This window comes from Dama dama, chromosome 16, assembly GCF_033118175.1.
Source record: "Dama dama isolate Ldn47 chromosome 16, ASM3311817v1, whole genome shotgun sequence".
NCBI lineage: Eukaryota > Metazoa > Chordata > Mammalia > Artiodactyla > Cervidae > Dama > Dama dama.
The window spans coordinates 21,831,844-21,855,996 of record NC_083696.1 but is presented as its reverse complement, the minus strand read 5'-3'; the positions used below and the strand labels follow the sequence as shown (position 1 = coordinate 21,855,996).

The 24,153-nt window shown below is 39.4% G+C and overlaps 1 protein-coding gene and 1 pseudogene across 7 annotated transcripts in view; one reads left to right on the top strand and one right to left on the bottom strand.

Annotated features, from left to right (window-relative positions):
• The window catches only part of SPIN1 (spindlin 1), a 77,842-nt gene that overhangs the window by 40,435 nt on the left and 13,254 nt on the right, over nt 1-24,153 (bottom strand). For 5 of the 7 annotated variants that reach the window (XM_061163547.1, XM_061163545.1, XM_061163546.1 and 2 more), the window contains one exon: nt 7,371-7,584. The exons of 1 other annotated variant lie outside the window; for it this stretch is intronic. In XM_061163547.1, coding sequence (XP_061019530.1) covers nt 7,371-7,422 — 52 coding nt within the window. In that variant the 5' untranslated portion in view covers nt 7,423-7,584. Of the gene's footprint in view, nt 1-1,039; nt 1,117-7,370; nt 7,585-24,153 lie in introns of those variants that run through there. One more of the 7 variants, XM_061163551.1, reaches the window with a different exon arrangement.
• On the top strand, nt 20,513-23,706 carry LOC133071339 (ubiquitin-like FUBI-ribosomal protein eS30 fusion protein; annotated as a pseudogene).

Genomic DNA, 24,153 nt, shown 5'->3' with positions numbered 1-24,153 from the left:
GGAAACAAGTTCATTTACCACTGCATCCAAAAAGACTCTAAGGACTTTACTGGGGTTCAGTGGTTAAGATTCCATGCTCCCAATGCAGAGGGCCTGCATTCAATCCCTGCTCATGGAACTAGATCCATATGCTGCAAATAAGGGATCACATGCCACAATTAAAAGATCTGCTATAAAAAAAAAAAAAAAAAAAAGATCTGCTATGCTGCAATGAAGATCGAAGATCCTGTGGGCCACATCTAAGACCTGGTGAGGCCAAATAAATGTATTGTTGTTTCTGTTCAGTCGCCAAGTCGTGTCCGACTCTTTGTAACCCCATGGACGGCAGCACACCAGGCTCCCCAGTCGTTCACCGTCTCCTGGAGTTTGCTCAGATTTATGTCTGCTGAGTTGGTGATGCTATCTAAGCATCTCACCTCTGTCGCCCCTTTCTCCTCTCGCCCTCAACCTTCCCCAGCATCAGGGTCTTTTCCAATGAGTCTGTTCTTCACAACAGGTAGGCGAAGTACTAGAGCTTCAGCATCAAGCCTTCCAATGAATATTCAGGGTTGATTTCCTTTAGGATAGACCACTTTCACTTCCTTGCAGTCCAAAGGACTCTCAAGAGTCTTCTCCAGCACCATAATTAAAAAACATCAATTCTTCGTCACTCAGCCTTCTTTATGGTCCAACTCTCACATCCATATGTAACTACTTGAAAAACCGTAGCTTAACTAGACAGACCTTTGTCAGTGAAGTGATGTCTCTGCTTTTTAATACATTGTCTAGGGTTATCATAGCTTTTCTTCCAAGGATTAAGTGTCTTAATTTTGTGGCTGCAGTCACTGTCCGCCTTGATTTTGGAACCCAAGAAAATAAAGTTTGTCACTGCTTCCACTTTCCCCCATCTATCTGCCATGAAGTGAGGGGACCGGATGCCACCTTAGTTTCTTGAATACTGAGTTTTAAGCCAGCTTTGTCACTCTTCTCTTTCACCCTCACGAAGAAGCTCTTTAATTGTTCTTCACTTTCTGCCTTTAGAGTGGTATCATCTACATACCTGAGGTTGTTGATATTTCTCTCAGCAATCTTGACTCCACCTTGAGTCATCCAGCCCAGCATTTCACATGATGTACTCTGCATAGAAGTTAAATAAACAGGGTGACAATATACAGCTTGTCATATTCCTTTCCCAATTTGGAACCAGTCAGTTGTTCCACGTCCCACTCTAATTGTTGCTTCTTGACCTGCATGCAGGTTTCTCAGGAGACAAGTAAGGTGGTCTGGTATTCTTATCTCTTTAAGAATTTTCCACAGTTTGTTGTGATCCACAAAGTCAAAGGCTTTAGCATAGTCATTGAAGCAGAAGTAAACGATTTTCTGGAATTCCCTGGCTTTCTCTATGATCCAACAAATGTTGGCAATCTGATCTCTAGTTCCTCTGCCTTTTTTTAAACCAGTCTGTACATCCGTAAGTTCTTGGTTCACAAACTCCTAAAGTCTCACTTGAAGGATTTGGGGCATAACCTTGCTAGCAAGTGAAATGAGTACAATTCTACATTAATTTGAACACTCTTTGGCATTGCCTTTCTTTGAAATTGGAATGAAAACTGACCTTTTCCAGTACTGTGACCATTGCTGAGTTTTTCAAATTTGCTGAGGTATTAAGTGCAGCACTTTAACAGCATCATCTTCTAGGACTGTAAATAGCTCAGCTGGAATTCTACCACCTCTCCACTAGCTTTGTTGGTAGTAAATGCTAAGGCCCACTTGACTTCACACTCCAGGATTTCTGACTCTAGGTGAGTGACCACAAAATCGTCGTTATTCAAGTCATTAAGACCTTTTCTGTATAGTTCTTCTGTGTATTCTTGCCACCCTTCTTAATCTGGTTCTGATAGGTCCTCCTTACCATTTCTGTCCTTTATCATGCCCCTCCTTACATGAAATATTCCCTTGATATCTCCAGTTTTCTTGAAGAGATCTCTAGTTACACAAGCCTCTTCACCACGACAAGGCTGTGATCCATTAACAGGAGCCAAATAAATAAATAAATATAAAAAAATAATAAGGCATTAAGAAAGAGAATTTATGTAGAAATAAAGCCTAAAGAAGGAAAATACCAGTACTTCAAAAACTATAAAACACTGATGAAAAGAAATTGAAGATATACTGTGTTCTTGGAATGGAAGAACCAATAATGTTAAAATGGCCACACTAACCCAAAGCAATCCTTTCAAATTACCAATGGTATTTTTCATAGAACTAGAACAAAAAATTTTATTTGTAAGGAAGCACAAAAGAATCCAAATAGCCAGAACAATCTTGAGAAAGAAGAACACACCTGAGGAATCATGCTCCCTAACTTCAGATTATACTACAAAGATACAGTAATCAAACAATATGATACTGGCACAAAAACAGACATAGAGATCAATGGACAGGATAGAAAGCCTAGAAATAAACTAACACACTTTTGAGTTTGTGAGTGGCAAGAATATACAGCTGAGGGTTTGTGAGGAGGCAAGAACAAATAGAGAAAAGACAGTCTCTTCAGTTAGTAGTGCTGGGAAAACTGGACAGCTACATGTAAGAGGATGAAGTTAGAACATTCCCTTAACACCATAAATAAAAATAAACTCAAAAGGAATTAGACCTAAATGTAAGACTGGGTACTATAAAAATCCTAGAGGAAAACAGAACACTCTGACATAAATTGAAGCAATATTTGGGGAGGTGGGGGAAGCAGGCGGGGCGGGGGGGGGGTGGGCAGCTGGCTCTGTCTCTTACAGTAATGGAAATAAAAGCAAAAATTTTACAAATGGGATCTAATTAAACTTAAAAAGTTTTTGTACAGCAAAGAAAACCATAACAAAGCAAAAAGTCAATCTACAGACTGGGAGAAAATATCTGCAAATGATGCTACCAACAGGGATTAATTTTCAAAATATACAAACTTCATACAGCTTAGTATCAAAAAACAGCCCAATCAAAAAAGGACAGAAGATCTAAACAGACATTTCTCCAAAGATGACATAAAGATGGGTAATAGGCATATGAAAATAAGCTCAACACTGCTAATTATTAAAGAAATGCAAATCAAAAGTACAAACAATGAGATATCTCACTGATAGACACCAGTCAGAATGGCTGTCTTTAAAAAGTCAACAAACAATAAATGCTAGAGTGTGGTACTCTTCTACACGGTTGGAGAACGTAAATTGGTATGGCTATTATGGAGAACAGTACCTTAAAAAACTAAAAACAGAGCTACCATATGATACTGCAATCCATGCATCTCAATGATCATAACAGCGCTAATTACAACAGCCAAGACCTAGAAGTAACCGTCAACAGATTAATGGATAAAGATGTGGTACACATATACAATAGACTATTACTCAGCCATAAAAATAGATGAAATAATGGTATTGCAGCTACATGTATAGACCTAAAAGATTATCATATTAACTGAAGTCAAGGAAAAATATCACATGCTATCACCTACATGCGAAATTTAAAAAATAATACAAATGAACTTATTTACAAAACGGAAACAGACTCACAGACATAGAAGACAAACTTATGGTTACCAAAGGAGATATAATCAGGGGAGGGGACAGATTAGGAGTTTCTGATGAACATAAACACACCATCACATATAGAACAGGTAAACAAGGACCGACCATACAGCGGAGAAAACAATACACAATATCTTGTAATAACCTATCATGGAAAAGAATCTGAAAAACAGATATGTATATGCAGGTGGCGCTAGTGGTAAAGAACCTGCCTGCCAATGCAGGAGACATCAGAGACACAGGTTCAATCTCTGGGTCAGGAAAATCCCTTAGAGAAGAAAATGGCAACCCGCTCCAGTACTCTTGCCTGGAAAATCCCACGGACAGAGGAACCTGGTGGGCTACAGTCTATAGAGCTGCAAAGAGTCGGACACGACAAGCAACTTCGCAGCAGCAGCAGCAGCACATATTCAACTGAGTCACTTCACTGTATACCTGAAACTAACTCAACATTGCAAACCAGCTATTATTTCAATTAAAAAATTAAATAGACCTCATTTTTTTAAAAAAACAAAAAGGCTAATGAGAGAAAAAGATGTTATGTGAAAAAGAATCCTCAACAGAGTTCAATATCTAATAAAGAGAAATTTGTATACTCATTATTTACAAATACTGCAGGCAAAAAATCAAAATAAACAGAATGCCTACTTTTTGATGAAAGTCTTTGGCACTATTTGACACTTCACTCATGAATTTCTATTGATTGATAAATATAAAAATCGAGGTTTTAAAAACATCTGAATACAGTAAAAATAGTTGTTAATCTGAGTATTAGGCACATCCATTATTATTACCATTCCCTGTACTTATCAGTATGATTAAAATATGTCATAAAGGGAGAAAATTTATATTTCATAAACTAGGTAAAAATGGAGGCTAACTCTATGGGAGGAAAACATGAAAAAAAGTTTTATCAGGTAAAAGGACTTGCAGTTCAATATCAGTAGGTATATATAAACTACCACTTTAGAACCAATTAAATTCCAACATAATTATATAAATAAATCTAAATTATTTAAAAAATAGAAATCGCTATTATAGTGAACTATGTATATAGAGATAATGCAAATATTCAATTTTCAAATTTTTATTGATCACACATGCCCTAATGACAAACACTGTCAGGTATTAGGATTTGCCCACTGTGGTGGTTTTAAAACATGACCACAATTCTCTGACACTTCTCCCACAGAGTGGAGTACATGCCCACTCCCTTGAACCTGAGCAGACCTTTGAGACTGCATCAATGAACAGAATGCAACAAAAGTGAACCCATATAACTTTCAAGACTCCCAACAGAAAACACCATGCATCTGTGCCTGCTTCTCTTCAGGGACCTGCTCTGGGAGCCTTAAGTAATAAGTCCAGATATCCAATGGCCCATAGTGAAAGAGAAAGACCCTAGGAGCCCTACACACTGAAGGCTCCCTGCTTCAGTTTCAAGATGGTAGCAGACTAAGGGCATATCTGAGCCACGAGAGCAACTCTGGAATGTCTATCTAGGTTTCTTGATGCATGAAAATAAGAAACCCCCATTCTAGGTGAATTTTATTTGTTAATGGGCACATTTGTTACTGGTATAAGGATTTAAAAGTAACAGAGCCTCCATTTACGTTAACAGGAAAAATGATTAAGATAATTTTATAAATAATACTGATCAAGGGATCAGTAATCTAAGAATATAATACATAACAGTGAAAAATAAATGACCCCAGGGTCTTACACGTTAAAATATTAAACAACAGGCCAACTGGAATTTACAGAGTATCTACTCTGTCTTTAGTGCTACTCCATGTGCTCTAAGAAATTATCAAAGGATAAGAAAATATAAGATCAAAGTACTGGCTAGGATTAGACAATCTCTCCCTTAGCAGTAACATCTCCTGGTTTAGCTCCTTCAACTACTTATAACATACTACACATCCCTTTAATCAATTCTCTCTTCTAACTAAGAATAAGACTTTAAATCAATGAAGAAAACAGGAGTGATGAATTCAGAATGGTGTGCATAAAAAAACTTGGGGTACAATTACTATTTCAAGCTACAGAAACATGGGGGGTTCACTGATCAACAAAAACTTTTGTTGACGGCAATTTTTGCAACAAATGAGATGAAATAAACATTTTGTTAAAATAGTATGATCAACAAAACTGTTTTTTTAAAACATTGCAGCTACAATGTGGTAGGCATGTAGCTAAGCACCTAACACACAAAAACACATTTATTTCTTCATAATAACTCCAGTAGATACATAACAGACACATAACAGATACACACTATTGTTTAGATGAGGAAAAACAAGGCTTAAGAAGATACAAAATGTACAAATGTTTACACAGCTAGTAAAAGAGCAGGATAGGACTTCCCTGGTGGTGCAGTGGATAAGAATCCGCCTGCCAATGCAGGGGACACAAGCTTGACCCCTGGTCTGAGAAGATTCCACATGTTGCAGAGCAATTTAAGCCTGTGTGCAACTTGAACCTGTGCTCTAGAGCCCGCATGTGGCAACTGAACCTGTGCTCTAGAGCCGGCATGCGGCAACTACTGAAGCCAGTGTGTCTAGAGCTTGTGCTCTGCATCAAGAAGTCACGGCAATGCACCGCAAAGAGCAGCCCCTGCTAGTAGAAACTAGAGAAACTGAACGCAGCAACAGAGACCTAGTGTAAACAAAAATAAATAAATTATCTAAGAAGTTTTAAGAAGTAACGAAATAAAGAGCAGGATAGAACTGATGAGAGTTGGAATCAGAATAGTAAACTCTCAGCTGACTTACAGTCCAGTCTGCCACCAGGACTGCAAGTTAATCTTATGGACAAATGTAACAGTTGAATCAATGTGTACAAGAGGAACTAAAATCAAAGAGATAAAAGGAACTTAAAATCTTAATCACTGTGGCTCCTCTACAAAGGAATTACAAACACCATAGTGAATAAATAAATTCTAAACCACACAGCAACTATTTGTAAGATTAATAGTAATTCTGCTGGCTGAATTCTCAGATTCACTTATATTTGAGACGTTTTCAATATTCAAATGTATTTCTGGAATGGAGAAAAATATAAGTCCAAAAGAGAATACTGGGCTTCCCTGATGACTCAGTGAAGATCCCTAGAGAAAAAAAATGGCAACCCACTCCAGTATTCTTGCCTGGGAAATCCCATGGACAGAGAAGCCTGGGGGGCTACAGTCCATGGGGTTGAAAAGGAATCAGACACAACTTAGTGACTAAACAACAACAAAAGAATATATTACTTACCTATTTTATTTTGTAGCCTATAAGATTTTTACCTTTTAGTTTTCTAGGGTAGACAAAAACCATGCAAAATCTAAATTTCTAGTATCAGCTGTATGCCACAAAAATAGGAATTTCTATTAAATATTCATTTCATTTCCATACAGTACATTCCAGTAAAGTTCTTTCAAGTAATTATACAAAAAACTAAGTTTACCTTTTTTCCTACTAAATACTCTAAACCTCACTAAATCTAATAACTCATCTAGTCATCTCACTTTCACTTCTTTCAAAAACCAATGATAAAACTTTTACTTACTATAAACCTCTTATGTGTTTACAATTCACTTGCTAAATTTACTGGACATCCATAACTCACTGCAAAAGACCACAGAAAAAATAAATATGATCCCTATGTTTCAAAAACCTAAACCTGTGTTTTTCACATGTATAAAATACTAGAAATCACAAAGCTTTAAGAATAGCAAACCACTGGGAATTACATGAGAGCACTCCCCATTTTTACAACTGTTTCAAATTTATTGTACTAAAGTAAGTGTAGAACTGCACTGCCTACCTGCATCAGCTCTGGACCGCTGGCCAGGTGTCTTTCCGAATGGGGTCTTCATTCATCTGTATTTAAGTGAGCAGCACAGCTGCTGGACTAGGGTGAAAATTCAATATGCTCCAATTTGAAACTTTTCAGAATTTCAATGTTCTTGTTAATCCATCATCCCAAGCGCTTTTTTTTTTAAACAAGTTCAGCAAAAATACGTGAAATCTTAAGTACTCTGTAAAACAGTGAAATAACAGTTCATTACTAGAGCATCACACAAGAGCAAACTTCTCCAAGTAAGCCATCAAACGTGACATTATTTTAAATGTAACATCAGTGAAAACGCACTTTGCCCACAAGCAATTAACTTTAATTCCTCAGTTTTCAATGCCAAGGACTGCACAGAGAAACAAGAGAAAAGGAAGTACTAGACCCTTCAACAAAGAAAAGGGCAGTTCCTTGGCAGTCAATTGAACATAATACAGCCTTGGGCTTCCCACGCTGTATCCCAATCCATTTTGCTGGCAGAAGTCAGAAAAGGGTAGACACTGGTGAGTCAACAAAGATTTAGACTGGCATAGCCCATCTTCTTGACAGGACACAAAAAGACCCAGCAAGACACAGGAGAGAGAAACAGGTGCAGCAGGTACGCGGTGGAACAACTGCTGGAGGATGACTCAACACTGGAAAGCACTTCAAGCCTGAGTCACTCTAGGTGGAAGGTCGGTAAACCAGAAGACTTGGGTAAGATAAGGGATTACAGTCAATAAGACTTAGCAGTTCCCTTTCTGCTCCCAAGATTCCAGAAACCAGAGGGAAAGATCCAGTAATTCTGGAGGACCCTTAAAGAAATTTTCATTCATTCCCATGCATAAAGTTAAATCATCTTATAAAAATGATTTATCCTTTAAGCCAAATTTGGGTCCAGTTTACAGTCCATGTAGTAAAACATCTATGAAAACATATTCTCATAAACCACAAAAATATCTACCACAAATTTCAGTTCACAAACTGAACCACCTGACTACATTCAGTTCTCATGTATTAGTTACCATATCTACAACATATAGCCATGTGTTCACAGGTTTAAAAACTGAAGGGGATGCATTTTCTAGACTAACATGTAACAAAATAGTTAAAATAATTTAAAAAGTCTCTAAATAACAAGGGAAAAAGGAATTATTTTTACTGGTGAAAAAAATCTTAACTACATAAATAAGACTTTATAAAAACCTCAAGGGAAATTTAAAATCAAATGGACTTTATTCGATGAATATTCAGAACGACTATTGTTTGAAGCTAAGGTAGGAGGGGAGAGACACTACAAAAGTAAGCAAGCAAAGGAGATACTATCTCAAGTGGCAGTAAGTTATAGGGCATCCCTCAGAGATATGGGGGGTTCAGTTCCAGACCACCACAATAAAGCAATTATTGTCAATTGTCAACTATAAACTGGTGCTTGCCAAGGGCGTTTGCCATCTGCCTCTGTGGAGACCGAACACTGCGGCTGCAGCTGTTGACCTTCAACACCCCCTGAGGGAGTTCAGGGTCGAGAATAAGGCACTCTGTGCTCCACAGAATCTGGTGGAACGGGTCTTTAGATAGTTGGATATTTTCAAGAACTGATTTCATGACCCCAATCTTTGCATCTCCTCATATCTAGAAAAGCACTAAATCCCTTCATGAAGACTTCAGCTCCTCATGACTAGCAGAAAACCTCTTACTAGGTTAAGAGCTTGATTGCACGGTGAACTCCCCCTTCACCACAATCTTTATATTCACTTTCCCTCACTACCTCTTTGGAGCAGTCTCTCAGAGCTATAGGAGGTGCTGTCTCCTTGGCTGCAGTCCTCATTTTGTCCCAAATAAAACTTAACTCACAGCTCTCATGTTGTTTTTAAGTCGACACAATAAAGTGAGTCACATGAATTTTTTGGTTTCCAATGCATATAAAAGTTACGTTCACATTATACTGTTGTCTATTAAGTATGCAGTAGCATTATACCCGAAGAAAACTACGTACATAAAAAAAAAAGAAAGAAAGAAAACTATGCACATATCTTGATTTTAAAAGATTCTATTGCTAAAAAAGCTATCATCTGCCAATGCCAGGTTGCCACAAGCCTTCAATAAAACGAGGTATGCTTGTAATGAAAAAAAAAATGGAAGCAGTATTACCAAGCCCATGCTCATCCTGCTTGCCGCACAACAGGGCAATGAAGCCAAGAGACAAGGTGTAGAGGCAAGCTGGCTGACCAAGGAGATGGCAGACTAACGTCTCAAAATAACCATCCTGTCTGGGTCTGGATGCCAGGTTCTTTTATACAACCCAAGAAAGAAGCAACGAGGATCCATAGTCAAAAGGCAGAATAGAGAGGGAGGCAGTGAGGAAGTAAAGTAAAAAGAGTTTTCAGTCTTGCAAATATCTCCAGGAAGAGCCAGCCTCTGGAAAGAATGTGTAAATCTTTTTTCTGCAGCCATTCACAGGTGGGCAGGGTCAGATTATCTATGAGATGAACAAGGCATTTTAGTTTAACAGGCAAACAATACAGTTTGTGGAAATGATGGAATTCCAGCAGAGCTATTTAAAATCCTAAAAGATGATGCTAGTGAAGTGCTGCACTCAATATGTCAGCAAATCTGGAAAACCCAGCAGTGGCCACAGGACTGGAAAAGGTCCATCCTCACCCAAATTACCAAGAAGGGCAGTTCTAAAGAATGGTTAAACCAGACAATTGCACTCATCTCCCATTCTAGCAAGGTTATGTTCAAATCCTCCAAGCTAAGCTTCAGCATTATGTGAACCCGAGAACTTCCAGATGTTCAACCTGGGTTTAGAAAAAGAAGAGGAACCAGAGATCAAATTGCCAACATTTGCTAGATCATAGAGAAAGCAAGGGAATTCCAAAAAAAATCTGCCTCTGTTTCACTGACTACACTAAAGCCTTTGACTGTGTAGATCACAACAATCTGCGGAAAACTCTTAAAGAGATGGGAATATCAGACTATTACCTGTCTCCTGAGAAATCTGTATGCAGGTCAAGAAGCAACAGTTAGAACCCTGTATGGAACAACTGACTGGTTCAGGATTGAGAAAGGAGTACAAGGCTGTTATTGTCACTCTGTTTATTTAACTTATATGCAAAGCACATGATGAGAAATGCTGGGCTGGATGACTCACAAACTAGAAGATTGCCAGGAGAAATATCAAAACTTCAGATATGCAGACGATCCCACTCTAATGAGAGAAAGTGAAGAGAAACTAAAGAGATTCTTGATGAGGGTGAAGGCAGGAGAGTAAAAAAGTCAGCTTAAAACTCAGTAGCAAAAGAACTAAGATCATGCATTCGGTCCCATCACTTCATGGCAAATAGAAGGGGAAAAGGTGTAAACAGGGACAGATTTCCTCTTCTTCAGCTCTAAAATCACAGATGGTGACTGCAGTCATGAAATTAGAAGACCACTGCTTCTAAGCAGGAAAGCTATGACAAACTTAAGCAAGGACTTCATTTTGCCGACAGAGGTCTATATAATCAAGGCTATGGTCTTTCCAGTAGTCATGTATGGATGTTAGAGCTGGACATTGAAGAAGCAGAGCAAGGAAGAACTGATGCTTTTGAAATGTGATGCTGAAGGAGACCCTTGAGAGTATCTTGGAAAGCAAGATCAAACCAGTCAGTCTTCAAAAAAATCAACTCTGAATACTCCTTGGAAGGAATGAAGCTGAAGCTCCAATACTTTGGCCACCTAATGCGAAGAGCTGGGCTTCTTCCCGGGTGGCTCAGTGATAAAGATTCTGCCTGCAATACAAGGACTACAGGTGACATGGGTTCAATCACTGGGTTGGGATGATCCCCTGGAGGAGGGCATGGCAACCCACTCCAGTATTCTTGCTGGAGAACCCATGGACAGAGGAGCCTGGCAGGCTACAGTCCATGGGGTCACAGAGTTGGACACAAATGAAGCGACTTTGCACACGCACACACAATGCAAACAGCTAACTCGTTGGCAAAGACCCTCATGCTGGGAAAGATTGAAGGAAGGAGGAGAAGAGGGAAACAAAGGATAAGATGGCTGGACGGCATCACCGATTCAATGGGCATGAACTTTGGCAAACTCTGGGAGATGATGAGAAACAGGGAAGCCTGGTGTGCTGCAGTCCGTGGGGTCACGAAGAGTACTTGGCGACTGAACAAAGGCAGAGAGGCAGGGTCCTTTGAGGCAGGGCATTAAATAAGATTTGAAAGGCAAAATGGTTGTCTGAGAAGGCCTTACAAATAGCTGTGAAAAGAAGAGAAGCAAAAAGCAAAGGAGAAAAGGAAAGATATACCCATTTGAATGCAGAGTTCCAAAGAATAGCAAGGAGAGATAAGAAAGCCTTCAGCAGTGATCAGTGCAAAGAAATAGAGGAAAACAATAGAATGGGAAAGACTAGAGATCTCTTCAAGAATATTAGAGATACCAAGGGAACATTTCATGCAAAGATGGACTCAATAAAGGACAGAAATGGCATGGACCTAACAGAAGCAGAAGATATTAAGAAGAGGTGGCAAGAATATACAGAAGAACTGTACAAAAAAGATCTTCATGACCAAGATAATCACCATGGTGTGATCACTCACTCACCTAGAGCCATACATCCTGGAAAATGAAGTCAAGTGGGCCTTAGGAAGCATCACTATGAACAAAGCTAGTGGAGGTGAAGGAACTTCAGTTGAGCTATTTTAAATCCTAAAAGATGATGCTGTGAAAGTACTGCACTCAATATACTAGCAAATTTGGAAAACTCAGCAGTGGTCACAGGACTGGGAAAGGTCAGTTTTCATTCCAATCCCAAAGAAAGGCAATGCCAAAGAATGCTCAAACTACCGCACAATTGCACTCATCTCACACAGCAGCAAAGTAATGCTCAAAATTCTCCAAGTCAGGCTTCAATAGTACGTGAACTGTGAACTTCCAGATGTTCAAGTTGGATTTAGAAAAGGCAGAGGAACCAGAGATCAAACTGCCAACATCCGTTGGGTCATCGAAAAAGCAAGAGAGTTCCAGAAAAACATCTATTTCTGCCTAATTGACTATGCCAAAGCCTTTGACTGTATGGATCACAACAAACTGGAAAATTCTTCAAGAGATGGGAATACCAAACCACCTGACCTGTCTCCTGAGAAATCTGTATGCAGGCCAAGCAGCAATGGTTAGAACTGGACATGGAACAACAGACTGGTTCCAAATCAGGAAAGGAGTACATCAAGGCTGTATTTTGTCACCCAGCTTAATTAACTTATATGCAGAGTACATCATGAAAAGAGTTCATCCAGACTTCATCTGGGCTGGATGAAGCACAAGCTGGAATCAAGATTGCTGGGGGAAAAATCAATAACCTCAGATATGCAGATGACACCACCCTTATGGCAGAAAGTGAAGAAGAACTAAAGAGCCTCTTGATGAAAGTGAAAAGTGGAGTGAGAAAGTTGGCTTAAAGCTCAACATTCAGAAAACAAAGATCCGGTCCCATCGCTTCATGGAAAATAGATGGGGAAACAATGGAAACAGTGAAAGCCTTTATTTTGGGGGGCTCCAAAATCACTGCAGATGATGACTGCATCCATGAAATTAAAAGATGCTTGCTCCTTGGAAGATAAGTTATAACCAACCTAGACAGCATGTTAAATGGCGGAGACATTGCTTTGCCAACAATGGTCCGTCTAGTCAAAACTATGGTTTTCCCAGTAGTCATGTATTGATGTGAGAGTTGGACTAGAAAAGAAAGCTGAGCACCGAAGAATTGATGCTCTTGAAATGTGGTGTTGGAGATGATGTCTTGAGAGTCCCTTGGACTGCAATGAGATCCAACCAGTCCATCCTTGGAGATCAGTCCTGGGTGTTCATTGGAAGGACCGATGTTGAAGCTGAAACTCTAATACTTTGGCCACCTGATGCAAAGAGCTGCCTCATTTGAAAAGACCCTGATGCTGAGAAAGACTGAAGGCAGGAGGAGAAGGGGACTAGAGAGGATGAGATGCTTGGATGGCATCACTGACTCAATGGGACATGAGTCTGAGTAGACTCCGGGAGTTGGTGATGAACAGGGAAACCTGGTGTGCTGTAGTCCATAGGGTTGCAAAGAGTTGGACACAACTGAGCGACAGAACTGAACTGAAGACTGAACTGAACTGATTAAGTAAGATCACAATAACAGCAACAAACAGCAAGTTGAAGAAACAGGTCCAACATGGAGTCAGAATTGGTTGGTCTCTGTAGAAGCAGCAGCACCTTCTGTAAAGCTGACTTTTCCTCCACGCAAGGTTCCCAAGCTGTTCCTAAGGGCTCTCCCACATTGAGCTGAGGAAATCAGTCTAGGTGTCATGACAACAAAGACCGACATCCACCTTTCCCAAGAGTCCACCCAACAGCCATGCAAGCCTCGCACAGCTCTACCTTTCCTATCAGAAATCTCAGCTTCCACATTCAACTCTTCTCACGCTGCTGTAGCTTTCCCTACTGGAACCCTACAGCCCTTATCCTCTAACTATCCAAACCTCTCCACTGCCTTCTGAAAGGCAGTCCCCTCCATCCAGTAGCTCCCTCCAAAGTGGCTGTTTGTGTTCCCCACTGTCTTTACTCACACGATCTCTCCTCCCCCCACACCCTAATGCAACAGGCTTCCCTTTTTCTTCAAAAGAACTGATGCTTTTGAACTGCAGTGCTGGAGAAGGCTCTTCAGAGTCCTGTGGACTGCAAGGAGATCAAACCAGTCAATCCTAAAGGAAATCAGTCCTGAATATTCACTGGAAGGACTGATGCTGAAGCTGAAAACTCCAATACTTTGCCACCTGATGCCAAGGGTCCACTCATTAGAAAAGACGCTGATGCTGGGAAAGATTGAAGGCAGGAGAAGGGGACAACAGAGAATGAGATGGTTGGATGGCATTGCCATCTCAATGTATATGAGTTTGAACAAGTTCCAGGAGTCAGCGATGGACAGGGAAGCCTAGTGTGCTGCAGTCCATGGGGTTGCAAAGAGTCGGAGACAAAACAGCGACTAAACGGAACTTTTTGCTGCAGACCTCTATCTATCTATTAACCCTCTCGTCATCTGCACACATTTTTGAAAATTTGGTTCCTGGTTTGCTTGTTTTCCATTACATTTTTGGCAACAAAAGATCCTTTGAACAACATGCCCCCTTGGTTCTAAAACATCTTTACTTCAATCTACCCAAATCTAGCCAACTGTCTTCACAGTCACAACCTCAACCTTCTCATTACCAATCAATCCAATATACCTCTGGAATCTTTAAGCATCTCACACTCAAAACAACCTCTAGTCACTCCACTTTTCTTACACCAGCCATCCTACTCCCAACCATTACTTTATGCAACCACTACCTCCAAACTATGGCTTGACTTTTATCTCCTTGGGTACTAACCACCCACATTACTCAGCTTAGATTCCACAGATGGTCAACTACATTGTGAGTCCCTTGCTTGTCTCTAGCACTTTCTGCCAAAACCAACTTCTTGCTTACTACAGCCACAACCTGAGCCATTAAGCATGGCTGAAAAACGTCAAACTTAGAATCTTATATTTCAAGTGAGCTTTTGACAATTCCATGCCCACCCTCAACAGGTAAGCTTCCTTTTTGCTAATCAGATGGGAGCAAACAAAAAAGAACTACTCATTTTCCCACTACCAAATTTATTAGTTGACTGGTACCTTCTCCTACTATAGTAACAGATGAACTGTTTCAATTCAACCCTTTCATATGTTTTGCAAATCCCACCTTCTGTATCAATTTCCCTTACCACTAACATATTCTCATCGGCACGTAACAAAGGATGTAGTATTTTCCAATTTTAAAAACATCTCACGATTCTGTTCCTTTTCTGACATTCTTTACAAAGCTACTTCAAAGACTGAAGAATATTTTAACCTACACAAGTATCAATGTTCCCTAACTTAATAAATCAACTTGGTTCTAAAACATAAAAAATTTGGCTTACTGATGATCTAAAGGCACCCTTGTCACTAGCAGATATAAGCTTGTCTTTGTATGATTTTCTATTGCTTATCACTGCATTAAAATTTTCAGGTTAATCTTGTTATAATACTTTCACAGAAAGTATAACACACAGATTGAAGAGTTGCAGCAGGAAAGGATACATGAGCTTTTGTAAGAACACAAAAGTCCTTCCCCAGTTTTGAGTTGCAATTACTATTCCGAACTGCCCAATTTTATCTTAGAAATGATACAGAAAAATCTCATTTCTAAGATAGCAGGAGTCACAATTTTTTTTCAAATATCACAGAAAATGTTATCAAGTGAAGCTTAATTTGATGGCCATAAAAAAGATAGCCCTCTATTCAGGATTAAGCCCAGCAGACTGCTAACCCCATGAGGCGAAAAGCTTCTAGAGAATAATGTTGCATAGTACCAAAGAATCACCCCAAATGACCCACTGATTATGAATGGTGCTTGACACTGGAGGGACCAAACCATCCAACAGCACTAATTACGAGCCAACCACGCTCTGGAGTCTTCCAGACATGATGTAATGCAAAGCACACCACACACAAGAGCAGGTAAGAAGCTTCTACAAGACAAACGGGTCATATTCTATACAGGTGCAATGTCATAAGAAAAAAAGGTAGACACTGATCTAGATTAAGAGACTAAAAGCAGACAAGTAAATCCTAAACGAACGGTTTGGAGGGAAAAGCTGTAGAAGACACTGAAGACAAACAGGAAAATCTAAATAGGAACTATATAATAGCTAACACATTATGACATTATCATTAAACTTTAAAAGCACAATGACATTATAGTTATGCGTAAGAATACACTTATTTTTAGGATACACAAATTTCTACAGGTAGGATGACATAATGTCTCCAAGTGAATTTCAAACAGTTCAGGGGAAGAAAGCAATACATACAACAGTCAATCAAGTGAAAATGACAAAATATTAATTTCTCAATCTAAACAAAGAACATATTAATGTTATTTGCCAAATTCCTACTTCAATTTAAATTTTTTAAAAAATAAAATTTTTCATAATAAAATTTGGAGAAAAGATGATCTTGGATTTCCCTTTGCTAAATCCATCTGTATTAAATATAGCTAGCTATCCAGGTATGCAATTTTGCTAGATAACTTTTAAAATGTCATGAATTTAGTTTTGAAACTCAAAATTCTTCTATAACCATCTCAAAGGTTGTTTGCCCCAAGCACATGCTGTGTCTCACACACTGATATACATGTAACAACTCAGACTCTACACCGCCACCATGAGGCACACATGAGAGCTGTTCCATTTTGGAAATTAAAAACCTATGGCACTAAAATTAAAACAGCTCGCAAGGGGGCTGCAAGAAGTACTACTGAGATATATTTCTTATTTTGAAAATAAACACAGGGACTTCCCTGGTGGTCCAGTGGTTAAAATTCTGCACTTCCACTGCAGGGGGCACGAGTTCAATCTCTGGTAGGTGAACTAACATCCCACATGCCACAAGGCGTGCACCCCCCCAACCAAACAAAAATTAAAAACATAAATTGTGCCCATAAAGAAAAAGGACACCACAAAAAAAATCAGTGACACAGTGCTGCTGTCTCCAAAAAGGTTAAGAAATGAATGATTCAAATTTTCAGATGTAAAATTAAGTAATAAACACAAAGCAGAAGTTACATATCAAAATATTTGCTGCCAGCTGCTATCACCAAACAGTGCTATTTATAAATTCCTAAAGCTGCTTAAGCAGAAGTGCCATGTTCCAAAGAAGTCTCGACACCAATGCAAAAGTACACAGGAACACTAAAGGCCAAACACATCACGTGTCAGCTGAAGTTTGGGCTGCCAACAATGGTCTTAAAGTTGTCATCATAGAAGGTTCAGAGTGTGTGTGTGTGGGGGGGGGGGGGGGGAGGGGGTTATGTTAACACAAATATTTATATGAAAAATGACATATGGCTAAAATCAGAATAGGACCTAAACATTAAACAAGAAATAATTTTAATTAAGATATTGTAGATACAAAGAAAAGCACCCAAATCTTAAAAGTGTTACGATGCCTGCAATTTACTGCAACTTTCAAATGGCTCAACAAAAAATGTTAGTAGAGCAAAATGTTAGCAAATGAAATCTCAATGGAGAACATACAGGTATAACTAAGCTATAGTTTTAACCTTTCAATGTAGAAGAAATTTCATTTTAAACGCTTGTGGGGTGGGGAACAGCAGAGAGAGGAGAATAGCAAAGTTTGGAACTAGTGGCAACAGCATAGATTTACTACACGTACTCAACAGTCTGTAGCTTATTTCCTAAAATGAGAATTTTTTTAAAAAATTAAGAAAAGGCAGCAAAATATTCGCAACTCCTGAATCTGGATGGCAAATATTAGATGTTCAAATGCCTGTTTCAACTTTTCTATATGTTTGAAATTTTTCACAATAAAATGGTAGGAGAGAGTCAGTGGTTTCAGATTTTATAAATCTGGAAAGAAAAAGCACTGGTTTACAACTTAGAACCTTCCCAAAGCACCTAAAAGAATTTACTAGAAAGTCCAGTCACAAATGTTTCAATGGATGGCAGGTAAAACCAGCACTCTAGGTCTCCGGTGCTGATATCCCTTTGGCCGTAACTTTAAGATTAAAATGAAGGGCTCAAAATAAAAAAAAAAAAAGAAGAAAGAAAAAATAAATACATAAAATGAAGGGCTCAATTTGAACACAACAGCATTAACTACCCAGTGTTTGGCTACAGTATATATCAAGAGTTCACTTGGAAGGCCTTCAGAGCCCCAAACTATCAATATAAACAAAACCATTAAACAGTCTAAATCACCAGACATCTAAACACCAAGTTCTAATATAAGAGCTCTTAAGCGTGGGCAAAATTCACAAGTACCATGAACTTGGACAAGGGAAAAATTCTATCTTCATTTTCCTTTTACTTCCATCATGTGTACGAAACCACAATATTATGAGTATCCCTGACTTTCTCAAACAATAGAAATCACAGATCTTTCCAACCCCCACTGCATGTGTTACAGATCTCAAAATAGCTTTAAAGCTCATCTACTACCTCTAAATTAAGTTACATGGCCTGCCACAGAACAGACATGACCAGAGCCATCAGGGTGTTAGTCACCAAACTATGAAAACAGAATCGGTGACTGTTGTAAAACAAAGAGTTTGGCTGGCCTTCATCCCAGTTCCTAGGAAGTACCTTCTAAACCCTGGGAATGTACTTAGGAACAGGAGTGCTTTTGAGTTATGATCCCCTAGATAGTCTGTGCTAACAAGATGACCCACCAAGAAGATCAACCAGGGGATTACAGAACTGGGATTCTGAGTCCCCTGACAGCAGTCAATTTTCAAGGAGAGAAGCTGAAGATTGAGCTCAACCTTACGGTCAATGATTCAATCAGCCATGCTTACACAACAAAGCCCCAATAAACACTCTGGACAGCCAAGCTTCCCTGGTCAACAACACTCCAGCTCTATACATCATTACATATCCATGTGCAGGACAGTGATACTCCTGACTCCACCAAAGAAAACTGGATGATTCCCACTCAGATTATTACAGACCTCATCCTGTGTGTTTCTTCTTTTGGATGGTCATGGATTTGGATCTTTTTCTGCTATAATGAAACTGTATCATAAGGATAGCATTTTCCTGAGTTCTATGAGTTCTTCTAGTAAATTCTCAAATCTGAGGTGGTTACGGGAACCCCTGAATTTGTAGCCAGGTGGTCAGAAATGTGGATGGCTTGTTGACCCCAAGTTTATTGCTGGTGTCTGCAGTGAGGGCAGTTTTATGGAGGACAATGCTTCAGCCTGTAAAGTTTAGCCTCACTCTGAGTAGCTAGCTTGTTAGGATTATATGCACTGATCCACAGATCTATAATGCTCTCCTGTATTCCCTATCATCAATTATTTATGGATCAATATGCTACAGTCCATGGGGTCGCAGAATCAGACACGACTGAATGACTGAACAACCAACAACAAATGTGAAAGGTCAAAGACCACCTCAATTCACTCTCTGATAAACATCAAGAACTACCATTTCAGTACCTTAAAATATAAACATTGTTTATCTGTAGGTCTTATCTGCCACATAATATATTAACAAAAAAGCACTATTACTAAAGTTTTCATATTTTAGTTAACTATTTAAATATAGCTTATTTCTCCTTTGCTCCCTTCTATTTAACTTACTGTATTCAGAAACATTCTGAGAAGATATCCATAGGTTTCGCCAGACTGCCAAAAGACCCATGACAAAACCATTCCTGCCTATAACCACTGGCAAGAAAACAACTCCAAATCTTTGGTGTGTCTTTAGAAGGATACACACAGCAATCACTATAAAGAACAGACAATCCTGCTAATGATGGACTACCATCACTGGTGATGGACTAGTAATTTAGACCACTCACCTGAAAGCTAGAATGTTAAAACAAAATCTGAAAGAACAACCTTAACAAAAACTATTGGGAACCAGGGTTTCTTATAGGAATGGTTAATTCCAGGTAAGGAGGAGGAAATACATGAAAAACCTGGAAAATCAAGCATACCAGAAGCCAGGAAGTTATCCAACTTAAGAAGGTATCACTGGAGTGGTGTCACAGAGACAAAGAGGGTTCTTTTACACTATTTTCTTGACTGTTATACCGTTCACCCTCTGTATCTGTAAGTTCCACATCCACAGATTCAACCTACCTTAGATCAAAAATATTCAAGGGGAAAAAAATTCCAGAAAGTTCCCCCATAGCACTGGCAACTACTTATACAGCATTTATGGTGCATTTGCAACCAGTTATGCAGTACTTATGTTGCATTAGGTATTATAAATAATTTAGAAATGGCAAAATATATGAGAGGATGTGCACTGGTTACATGGAAAAACTATGTCATTTTATGGAAGAGACTTGAGCATCCATGGCTTTCTTCAGGGGGTACTAGAACCAATCCCCTGCAGATAATGAGGAACTGTATATGCCTGAAAATGTCCACCAACCAAAACTTGAACACACACACTGACACATACCCGAATCACATGCTTGCAGGTATCAAAGAATTGGAAGATGGTGCTTCCAGAGGTAGGGCCTTGAGAGGTAAACCCCAAATTTGCAACCACTTTTATCCCTGAGGGTAATGGCCAAGTGTTTGGGGCAGCTAAAGGCTAACAACTGTGCAAGGTGAGGGGCCAAAGGCCAGAACCCAGGGACCACCTAAAGAAGGAGGGGCTAGTAAATCCATCTCCTGGTCAGATGGAATCCTGACTGCTCTCGGGGTCTGAGGGACCTGTAAGAGACCCAGCTGCAACTCATCTCTACCTTAACACTTAGCTGAGATGCTCCTAAGCCACCTGATCCCTCATATGTCTGTCACAGCAAGCATAGATCCTCTCCAGGAATACCATCCCAGAGCCCAAATTATCTCAAACAATTTAAAAAATATAATCTACTACATGTGCAACCATGTAAGTTAGCCCACAAAGAGACAAAATAAAAACCAGCAGAAACATCAAATAACAACAACCAAAAAAACCAAGACCCACCGGGCTGCTGGCTATTGCAGTTACAAAATTATCCTTTAAAATAAGTTACTGGAAGAAGGCTACAGGAATAAATAACTAAATGAAAAAACATCTGCAACTATCACATTCAAAGTTATTAAAAATAAGATATAAAACTCTGGTAGAAAACTACCACAGAACCAGATTTTCCAGAAGTGAAAAAACACAATAAACTCAATGGACAGATTATCAGTAAGCTAGTCCTGTTAAAGATCAGAAGAAATACCAAGAATGAAGCAGGCAAAGGGTAAAACACCAGGAAATTCTCACAAGTGTTTTAATGGCGTGGAGGGTTGGGAGACAGGGTAACAGAAATACATTAAAAGACAATGACTAAAAAAAAAAAAAAAAAAGACAATGACTGCAAACTTCGCAAAAGAATAAAAAGCATTACCGTAGATTAAGACCTGTAAACACAAAATATAAATTTAAAAATATATAAAATACAAAATATAAATATAAAAAATACAAAATATAAACATACAAAATGTAAGTTAAAAAATCATAAAAACTGTTCAAAACGAAAGACCAAATAGATAAAAAGCATGAAATAAAAAAGATTCTATCCATGAGAGCAAATTCGAAACTGACAGTTTACTCAAGAAAAAAAATGAAAGCTGAAAATGTAATTCAGAAACTTCTTTCAACACCTTAGAAGAAAACCGACAAGTTAAAAGTCTACACATATAAAAAATATCCTTCAAAAGGGAAAAATCAATTTCAGATATTTTTAGACTAACACAAACTCATAGAATTCACTATTAGGAGTCACACAACAGGGGAGAAACAGAGTGTTCTTCAGGCAGAAGGAAAATGAAACTGGAACTGGACTGACTGGAACTACAGCAAGGAATGAAGAGCAATGAAAAGGGTTAAGTTAAATGGCTAGTACTAGGGGACTCCCTCAGAGAAGGCAGTGGCAGCCCACTCCAGTACTCTTGCCTGGAAAATCCCATGGACGGAGGAGCCTGGTAGGCTGCAGTCCACGGGGTCGCGAAGAGTCGGACAGGACTGAGCAACTTCACTTTCACTTTTCACTTTCATGCATTGGAGACGGAAAATGGCAGCCCACTCCAGTATTCTTGCCTGGAGAATCCCAGGGACCGGAGCCTGGTGGGCTGCCGTCTATGGGGTCACACAGAGTTGGACACGACTGACGTGACTTAGCAGCAGCAGCAGGGGACTCCCTGGAGGTCCAGCGGTTAGGACTTTGCCCTCCAACGCAGGGGACATGTGTTGATCCCTGGTCACTGAACTAAGATCCCACGTGCCATGGGACAAGTAAGACCACTCGCTGAAACTAGTGAGGCTGCATGCCACAACAGGAGGAAAGTCCACATGCAGATACCAAGAGCCCACCTGCTGCAGCAGACCCCACATGCCGCAACCGAGATCTGATAGGGTCAAGTAAGCGTTCTTTAAAAATAATAATAATGTATAAGATAAAATATACAGAGTTAAAATAGCACCAACTGAGCTACATTAAGTGAAAATAAGTGGAGTTTAGGCATCCACAAAAAGGGGAAAATAACCAAATGTTAGATTTTGACAAGTCAAAGATGCATGTTTTAAGTAACCTTGAGGTTAGCAGAGTTAAAAAAAAAAAAAAAAGACAACCAAAGAAATGAGGAAAAGACACATAAAACAGATACAAAAAGCAGAAGACACAAGAACATATTTAAACCCAACTATGTCAGTCATTTTGTTAAATATCAATAGACCAAACACTCCAGTTACATGAAATACTGTCAGACGAGATTTTTTAAATCCCAGCTATGTAATGCTGACAACAGAAAAAATCCATAGAAAGTATGCAGAAAGACTGCAAAAACAAGTTTAAAAAATTAAAAGGCACACACTATACCTACTAATCAGAGAAAAGATAATGCAGTTACACTAATATTAAGCTAATCGAACTTTACCTCTAATATTACTTTTGCCTTAAAGGACACATTCTTTTAAGACTCAATGGTGAGGAAAATATAAAATGCTAAACCTGTCTGCACCTAGTAACATAACCACAAAATAGATAAAGCAAAAATTATCATTAAGGAGAAACAGACAAATGCAAAATAAGCATACCAATACATTTCTCTTGGTAACCAATACAACCAGCAAACCGAAGGGAAAAAAGGACAAGAAGAATTTAACACAATTAGCAAAGCTGAACTAACAAATATAAAACACTGCATCCAACAAAGGTACAAGCACATTCTTTCCAAGCACACACAGGTCGTTTACAAACACTGATCAGAGCAGTGACGTGGCACACAGCAAGCGTGCTCGCCCGCACTCCTCCTTCCTCTTTCTCTACTCCGTATTTGTGGTAGCAGCAGCCGTGTCCACAGTCTAGTCACCAACAAGCAGCTCTTTGTCAGCGTGCAGGAGCTACACACTCCAGGTGAGCAGCCAGGAGACAGTCGCCGAGATCAAGGCTCCTGTAGTCTCGCTGGAGAGCACTGCTCCGAAGGATCAAGTCCTGCTCCTGGCAGGCACGCCCCGAGAGGATGAGGCTACCATAGGCCAGTGTGGGTTAGAGGTTCTGAGCACTCTGGAAGCAGCCAGCCTCACGCTTGGTCCATGGTTTCCTGGCCCCTGCTGGGAAAGTAAGGGTCAGACTCCCAAGGTGGCCGAACAAGAGAAGAAGAAGACAGACTGGGCCAAGAAGCCCATGCAGCGGAACCAGCACTTTGTCAGTGCTGTGCCCACGTTGGGCAAGAAGGGCCCCAATGCCGACTCTCAAGTCCTCTGTAATCTTGGCTTTCTCTAATAAAGCCACTTAGCCCAATCATATGGGGAAAAAAAAAAAAAAAAGAACCTGATCAGATTGTCTGTTAGGCCATAAAGCAAGCTCCAAAAAATGTCATAAGCTTTTAATTATATAGTATTCTGACCACAAAGGAATCAAAACAGAAACCAGAGAAAAGCACATAGAATACAGAAGATTCTTAGAGCAAAGAAACTATTCTGTATGTAACTATAATGGTGGATACACATTACAAACGTAAAGGCTCACAGACTATATAAAAGAGTGAACCCTGGTGGGCCAGTGACTCCATATTCCGAACACACGTGGCCCAGGTTTGGTTCCTAGTCAGGGAACTAGTAATAGACCCCACAGGCCACAACTAAGAGTTACCATGACACAACTAAAGATCACGCACGCATCACTGAAAATGGAAGATCCTGCATGCCACAACTAAAACCTCGTACAGCC